Below are 8747 nucleotides of genomic sequence, written 5' to 3' on the forward strand. Positions count from 1 at the left end.
CTGAAATTTTAACCTAAAATTCTGTGAGAATGACGACTGCTAAAGCTACACAAAATCGTTTTTCGCCATTAATGTCATCTTAAAAAACTACAACACCTGTTAAACATTCAATAATACGTACTGGTACTCAAAATACTACTCAAAATAAACCTATAGATGCTACCTTTCAGGGTCCTTCATCTCTGGATACTGGTAAAACGAAGTCCGTTAATGCAATTAATGGAATTCCGATACTGAACCTTAGTGAGGGTGCTCCTGAACAACTCAATGATGGGTGGATGCTGAAACACCAAGGAAAGAGTATCCCAGTCATGGAAACTATTTCAGAGGAGTAAGAACTCACAGATTTACTGCAATTCACACATGAGGATGTTAACCAAGAGGTAGACTTTTGGAACAACTCTGTTTTTTGCTATATTTTTGGTGCTAACCCTCCTGCTGAGATTATTGAGAATTTTGTGTATCGTATCTGGGAACAATTTGGGATTGACAGAGTCTCATTCTTAGATAATGGAATTTTCCTTGTCAGATTTACTAAGTTTGAGAACAGGGAGGCTTTATTAAATTCGGGGTATTACATGTTTGATAATAAACCTGTGGTTATCCGTCCTTGGCTTCCTGAGACTGAGTTGATTAAGGAGAAAGTTGATATTGTTCCAGTGTGGGCAAAATTATCTGGTATACCCTTGAGATTTTGGGGGCCTGTCTGCCTAAGATAGCTGGTTTGGTGGGAAATTTTATTCGTATGGATGATGCTACTTCTGATAAGATTCGTCTTAGTTATGCTAGAGTTATGGTTGAAGTGCCTTTTAACCAAAAACTTGTTGATAAAATTAGATTTCTGGACGAATCTGGGCATTTGGTTATGGTTAATGTGGAATATGAATGGAACCCTATTTCGTGTACTAGTTGTAATGGGATAGGGCATGACATGTCCCAATGCAGGAAACCTATACCTAAGAGATCTAAAGTTCAGCAACCTAAACCTAAACCCAAACAGATTTGGAGGCCTGTTCAGAAAGCTCAACCTGCTGAGACTGCTGAATCTCCTCCTGCCCTTACTCCTGATATGTTCCCTTCACTATCAATGGTGAGGTCCACTCCTACTGCCAAAGCTACACCTGCAAAACAAATTATGTGGGTCAGTAGGCAGGAGAATATGGTGGGAGTTAGACTATCTGGTAAGTTCAGTAAGTACACCTTCCTGGATGCTTTGAATGGTTCTGCTACACCTAGAGTTAGGGTAGAGAACAGTGGTAAGGACCCTCCTAATCAAGTTAATCATGCATAGTATTGGATTTTGGAATGTTAGGGGTCTCAATGACCTGAATAGACAGAAGGTTGTCAAGTGGTTCATGCATAATAATGGTGTAGGGCTTTTTGGTTTATTAGAGACTAAACTTAAACCTAGTAATTTACTGAATAAGGCAACCACAATTTGTGATGGATGGAGTATTTCTACCAATTGCAGTTGGCATAAAGGGGGTAGGATTTGGTACTCTGGAATCCTACTTGTTTTGATGTGCAGTTCCTGAATTATGGATCTCAGTATATCCATATGTTGGTTCACTCCAAACTGGATAACAAGAAATTTCTACTGACTATGATCTATGCTTTTAATGACCTGATGGAGAGAACTATTCTTTGGAAGTTCTTGAAAGATACAGTGATACCCGTCGTTGTGAGTACCAAAAATAATATTTATAATTCCTATTAAAACTAACCTAGGCTAGTGGTAACAGGGTCGAACCACAAGGAGGCGAATGTAATTAAAAGTTGTCTAAATTTAGTCTAAGGTAACAAGTGTGGGGGTTGATTTGATTTGGTCTATAGCTAATAACAATGAAAATTAAACTAAAGAAATATATTAAATCAAATATAAAGAAGGGTACTAGGATGGTCGGTTCACTATAGTTTCGGCGGCAGCAAGCTAAGACGGTCTAACTCAAACACATGAGGCGGGAAAAAAAGAGGTCCTCTCGGTCCACTCTTAATAGATAGCATCTTTCAATCTCGCTATAAGTCCCTAATATCACTAATACTGACTCTCGTCCTGAAAAGTGACTAAAAATCTAAACTTTACCTATCTTTCGATCTCAGCATAGTTTAGTCATTTTAATTGGTGGTCAATCAACTGTCCCTATCTCTCGATTTAATGGGCCAGTCAAATCCTAAACATTCAACTAGTCGTGTGCACTCGATTCGTCGAATAAAGAATTAAAACAATTAAAACGAAGGTAAAACCCCACGTGGTCAGTCGATCGACCAGGTATGGCGGTCGATCGACTGACACGCGATTTCAGTCCATATTAATTCTACTGCCGCCTACACCATAATTCCCCTACATCCTAGCACGAATAAATTAGCTACTCATACTAAGAATGATAATGACAATAAAATTAATGAAATAAACAGAATAATTCATGCTTGAAGTAGTAGAACAAACAATTAACATAAACGATGAATCGGTTTCGGGAGACTAAATAGCAATTCTATCCTACAAAACGATAATAAAGCAAACTGAAATATTATCAGAAGAATACCGATTGTAATTGCAGCCAGAGATCCAGAAACCGAATGCAAAAGTATTTGTACGAAAACAATATTAAGAACCCTAATTATTTGATAAAGAACTGTCTGCTAAACTTGAATAAAAATTAGATCCTTGTATCTGTAAACTAGGTTACGTTATATAGAAAGTAACGTAACATTATTCGCAAAACCTAATACGCCTTGGGCTTTCTATTCCTCGGTCTTTTAATTCTCGTCTGAAGTAGCGGCTTGGTCGATCGACTAAGCATGGCGGTCGATCGACTGAGTAGAGGTGTACAGTAGCTTCTGGAACCCGTGGGATGGTCGATCGACTAAGGGTGCCAGTCGATCGACTGCTTTAGCTGGTAATCCGCTTTTAACTTCTTATGGATTTGTCTTTTGGGCCTTGAAATGCGCACCAAGCTCGTTCCTTAAGTGAATACTTCACGTCAAATGCAATGCAGGATACTCGGGGACGGATTTAGCTTGATTTCCGTTGAATTCTTCACATTTCTGCAATAATGTACAAAAACACGAAAGTAGACGGAAATAGGGGAAATGGTAGCTTCAACTACACAAATGAGCTCTGAAATGCGTGTAAAATGAGGTGTAAAACATCATATAAATGACACGCATCAAACTTCCCCAAACCAAATCCTTGCTTGTCCCCAAGCAAGAACTAAACTCGATCTAATGACCTAATGGAACGAGTTCAATCTCAGAGAGAATTACAACATTTAAAGCCTAAACCATTTTAATGCAATAACCAACAATCAATTAGCAATTATGAATCATGCAACCGAGTTATGAAGTCGTTAAAAAACTGCTGAACCATCAACTATAGAGACTTATCAAATTGGACTCTCACGGGTCGCTCAAATCACACATAAGCACAGGTGAATATATAAGAGGATAGAAAGAATTCATTTTGTAGAGACTCTCACCTAACTACGACCTATAAGAACATGCCTGCAATCTAATATGAAAGAAATCTCTATGACCGTACATATGCATTCCAACCAACAAATGACCATGACACATGCCGAGGTATATATATGAGATATGTAAGATAATGGGTAAGAAGAGGCAAAACATTTTATGGAAAAGTGGAGGTACAGGTGATCAAGCTAGTACCAAAACGGAACCATATGACAACATTCTTCTTCTTGCTCAAAATTCAATCGATACGGTGCTATAGCAAGCACAAAACTCATAATCTCCGTAATAAATCAACTCCCCATATGATATAAATGCAACATGGGAGCAAAAATCGCTATATGATAAAGACTTGAATTATGCGAATTGATTTCTTTTTCGGATCCCAGTCGATCGACCAGAATTGGCAGTCGATCGACCGTAATGAACAGTACATAACTCTTTTTTTTCTTTTTCGAATCATTTTTTTTCTTTCTTTTCTTTGAACTTCTTTCCTCCTTCATTCTTTTTATCCAACAAAATCTCAATTAGAGCAAATGCTACCAAAAACTAAGTAACAATCCCAAGAACATAGACTACTAGCTTGACAAGGGCAGGCTATATGTAGGATGTAGTTAACGGGACAAAAAGGCTATTTTTGGCAGTGTGGAGCTTATGGGCAAAATGAATAAAGGGAAACCTCTACCACAGGTGTCAACAAACCACAAACCGAATGCACACAGGTATTAAGCAGGTTAAGTTCATATTTATGCACATTTATGTAACATGTCTCATAAGGAGTACTACTCACATCCTAGATAAACTGGTCATGAATGTCACCAGTTATAGGCTCTAAATCTCAGAAATATGATGTAGCTTGCCAAAATTCTAAGTCAACTCTCAAGCTCAGCAAATAATTTAACGAAAACTCGTGGATATGCACTTATACGATTCTACTAATAACATGTCAATTAGCAAGGCCTAGGTGATAAAACAGATGCAAATGCAATGTCATCATTGAAATACTACCGTTCCGACTCGACCTACATACTAAAGTAAACGTGCATTTTTTTTGAAATTTTTGAAATTTTTCGATTTTTCAAATTTTCTGTATATATAAGAGAAATGAAATAAACAATGCAAACAAGATAATTAAACGTGAATGCAAAAACATATGAATGCTACGCAAAACCCTTCCCCAAACCAAATCACACAATGTCCCCATTGTGCAAAATCATGTAATGAAATAAAAGGGAAACGGGAATTTGCGATAAAATAACTAAAGAAGACATGAAATAAAGCTCGGAAACTCACAAGCCTTTAAGCGCAGCATAGGGAAACCTCCCCAAACCAGCGTGAGCTAGGAGGTTTCAGTAGCTAGCAGTGCTACCAATAAAGACCTGAAAAGACAAAAGAACCACGCATAAGTCCGAGAAAACAATTTAGAAGCGATATTTTGTGCATAATTGAGAAAAATAGAAGAAATAAATAATGACGGAAGATAATGGTGGGGTAGAAAACTCCGTCAATTCCGCAAATCGACCAAACATAGCAGGGGAGAGATCGTGAACCAGTACAGCAGTGCAGGGCGGTCGATCGACCACATCACTCAGTCGATCGACCAAGGTGAAAGGAACAGTAGCTCCTGGAAACTGCAGACCAATCGATCGACAATACGGACGATCGATCGGAAAATCTCTTGTAACCGATTTCTTCGTATTTGCTCAATTACTTGAGCTAATGAGGTCTAAAAACCTGCAATTGCACAATAATACGCGCCCAAAAATTGCGCAAAACCCAAAGTAAAGTCTAAAGTCTAGCTAATTATTAGAGCACACAAAAACAAATAAAGCTAAATGTTCCAAAACCAAATTAAACGAAATGTTTCAAACTCCGGGTTGCCTCCCGGTAGCGCTAGATTAGACGGTCCCAGCTCGACCCACTTTTCGATCATCAAAAAGCACAAATCATCGGCCCACTACTAGGCTTCGATGAACGCAGTGGCTTCAAAGAATCGTGTCAAATCTACTCCCGGCCTCCACAACAAGGCAACGGAAGAACAACAACGTCTCGCAAAGATCCAGGATCCCAATCTTTCACCTCGCCGCACATGACTTTTTCTTAGACGGCATATCCTCATCAAGACCTCCTCCTGAATCATATATCCGAGAGTTCCGGACTTGAGCTAGGAATACCCAACTCACCTCCGGGGTCTTTGAACTTGTCAAGACCTGTAGAAAGAGAAACAAAGCGATGTTCCTCCAATTTGTCCCCAAACTGGGGCGGAGGCGTCAATTCTACAGCAGCAAATGGTTCAATAGAAGGAGTAAGAAGGTATATATAATCGACTAAAGGAGTGGAATTACCTCTAATCGAATAGGAATGGTCTTCACTCACCTTCTCATCGTCATCCGGAATAGGCGTTGGCGACGATTTAACAATTCCCAAGGCTGCAGGGGTCGATCGAACAGCGTCACTACTCGATCGAATAGTTTCCTCCTCCAGCATAACCGGTCGATCGACCACTGGTTCCAGTCGATCCACCGCTCTCCCTTCTGCAATGTCAATCGTTCGACCACACAAATCTGCTTGATCGAATTCTTCATGTGGCATAGCATTGAAGTCTTCAATTGACGCTTCATCTTCCTCCAAATCATCATCCTCCGAGTCATACATATCATCATTTTGCTCGGCAGCTACTTGAGCCAAGAGAAGCTCAAGTCTTTTGAAAGAAGCTTCTTTCTGTTCAGCCTCTTCTTGCATTTGGAGTTTAAGCATCTCCACCATAGACTTCAATTCCCCACTCTCTTCAGAATGAAGAGGGTCTTGCTGAAGCGGTGCAAAGGAATATGAAGGCTCTTGAAAGACTTGTTGATAGTACGGATGTGGTGGCATATAATGACCTTGTTTATATTGCCAGTAAGCATAGACTTGGTGCATATCTGCTCGGCATATAGCAGAATCATGCCCCTCAGCGCCACATCTCCCACAAATCTCCACCTGCTGCTCCCAAGAATGGAACATGAGTGGACTCTCCTGAAGTACTGCAAATAAACAACACTAAAGAAGAAGATAAGAACTGCCTCAAGGTACTCAGTCTTCCCTTGAGGCGAAAAACAGACTAAAATTAAAACAACTAAAAATTAGAACAATTGCCTCCCCAAGAAATGGCGCCAAAATTTGATACCCGTCGTTGTGAGTACCAAAAATAATATTTATAATTCCTATTAAAACTAACCTAGGCTAGTGGTAACAGGGTCGAACCACAAGGAGGCGAATGTAATTACAAGTTGTCTAAATTTAGTCTAAGGTAACAAGTGTGGGGGTTGATTTGATTTGGTCCATAGCTAATAACAATGAAAATTAAACTAAAGAAATATATTAAATCAAATATAAAGAAGGGTACTAGGATGGTCGGTTCACTATAGTTTCGGCGGCAGCAAGCTAAGACGGTCTAAATCAAACACATGAGGCGGGAAAACAAGAGGTCCTCTCGGTCCACTCTTAACAGATAGCATCTTTCGATCTCGCTATAAGTCCCTAATATCACTAATACTGACTCTCGTCCTGAAAAGTGACTAAAAATCTAAACTTTACCTATCTTTCGATCTCAGCATAGTTTATTCATTTTAATTGGTGGTCAATCAACTGTCCCTATCTCTCGATCTAATGGGTCAGTCGAATCCTAAACATTCAACTAGTCGTGTGCACTCGATTCGTCGAATAAAGAATTAAAACAATTAAAACGAAGGTAAAACCCCACGTGGCCAGTCGATCGACCAGGTATGGCGGTCGATCGACTGACACGCGATTTCAGTCCAAATTAATTCTACTGCCGCCTACACCATAATTCCCCTACATCCTAGCACGAATAAATTAGCTACTCATACTAAGAATGATAATGACAATAAAATTAATGAAATAAACAGAAGAATTCATGCTTGAAGTAGTAGAACAAACAATTAACATAAACGATGAATCGGTTTCGGGAGACTAAATAGCAATTCTATCCTACAAAACGATAATAAAGCAAATTGAAATATTATCAGAAGAATACCGATTGGAATTGCAGCCAGAGATCCAGAAACCGAATGCAAAAGTATTTGTACGAAAACAATATTAAGAACCCTAATTATTTGATAAAGAACTATCTGCTAAACTTGAATAAAAATTAGATCCTTGTATCTGTAAACTAGGTTACGTTATATAGAAAGTAACGTAACATTATTCGCAAAACCTAATACGCCTTGGGCTTTCTATTCCTCGGTCTTTTAATTCTCGTCTGAAGTAGCGGCTTGATCGATCGACTAAGCATGGCGGTCGATCGACTGAGTAGAGGTGTACAGTAGCTTCTGGAACCCGTGGGATGGTCGATCGACTAAGGGTGCCAGTCGATCGACTGCTTTAGCTGGTAATCCGCTTTTAACTTCTCGTGGATTTGTCTTTTGGGCCTTGAAATGCGCACCAAGCTCGTTCCTTAAGTGAATACTTCACGTCAAATGCAATGCAGGATACTCGGGGACGGATTTAGCTTGATTTCCGTTGAATTCTTCACATTTCTGCAATAATGTACAAAAACACGAAAGTAGACGGAAATAGGGGAAATGGTAGCTTAAACTACACAAATGAGCTCTGAAATGCGTGTAAAATGAGGTGTAAAACATCATATAAATGACACACATCATACAGCTTCTACTTGCACTATGCCTTGGTTGTGGGTAGGAGATTTTAATACTGTCTTATCTCCAATTGAAAGATTTGGAGGTAACACCACAGATGCTGAGATGGAACACTTCCAGGAATGTGTCTCTTTATGTGAAATGGAGGATATCAAGGCTACTGAGACATTGTTTACCTGGTCTAACAAACAAGCACCTACTTATAGAGTTTATAGTAGACTGGATAGGGCAATGTGCAACCCTGAGTGGATGAGGCTTTATGGAGAGTATATGGCCCATTTCCATCCTGAAAGAATGTTTGATCACTGTCCATGCACAATTGTAGACAGGAAAGTTGAATTTAATGGGAAAAAAATCTTTCAAGTACTTTAATATGTGGGGTGCTTCTGAGCATTTCAGTACAAATGTGGATAGTGTGTGGAAGCAGTCTTATAGAGGGACTAAAATGTTTAAGGTGGTGAAGAAATTGAAGGATCTTAAACCTGTTCTCAAGAACTTAAATAAAAATTATTTTTCTGATATTGAAAACAGCACTAACATTGCTGGTACTGTCCTGCAACAAATTCAAAAGAAGTTGGTTGAATGTCCTGGGATTTGGACCTGATTCAGCAGGAATATAAC

The 8747-nt window shown here is 39.2% G+C and overlaps 1 protein-coding gene across 1 annotated transcript; it reads left to right on the top strand.

Moving 5' to 3' along the window:
• Nucleotides 1-745: 745 nt before the first annotated feature.
• On the top strand, nucleotides 746-8498 carry LOC141620447 (uncharacterized). The gene is made up of 4 exons (XM_074437315.1): nucleotides 746-1276; nucleotides 1529-1666; nucleotides 6261-6366; nucleotides 8170-8498. The coding sequence occupies exons 1-4, from the start codon at nucleotides 746-748 to the stop codon at nucleotides 8496-8498; spliced, it is 1104 nt and encodes a 367-aa protein (XP_074293416.1).
• The last annotated feature ends 249 nt before the right edge of the window (nucleotides 8499-8747 follow it).

The sequence above is a fragment of the Silene latifolia genome, chromosome X (genome assembly GCF_048544455.1).
Source record: "Silene latifolia isolate original U9 population chromosome X, ASM4854445v1, whole genome shotgun sequence".
NCBI lineage: Eukaryota > Viridiplantae > Streptophyta > Magnoliopsida > Caryophyllales > Caryophyllaceae > Silene > Silene latifolia.

Bases quoted from the DNA above. Each gene is read 5' to 3' on its own strand.
- LOC141620447 (XM_074437315.1), top strand. From the start codon at position 746: ATGGATGATGCTACTTCTGATAAGATTCGTCTTAGTTATGCTAGAGTT. The intron at 1,277-1,528 runs GTTAATCATGCA...TTTGATGTGCAG, and splicing joins GTAAGGACCCTCCTAATCAA to TTCCTGAATTATGGATCTCA. The intron at 6,367-8,169 runs GTAAGCATAGAC...GGTTGTGGGTAG, and splicing joins TGACCTTGTTTATATTGCCA to GAGATTTTAATACTGTCTTA.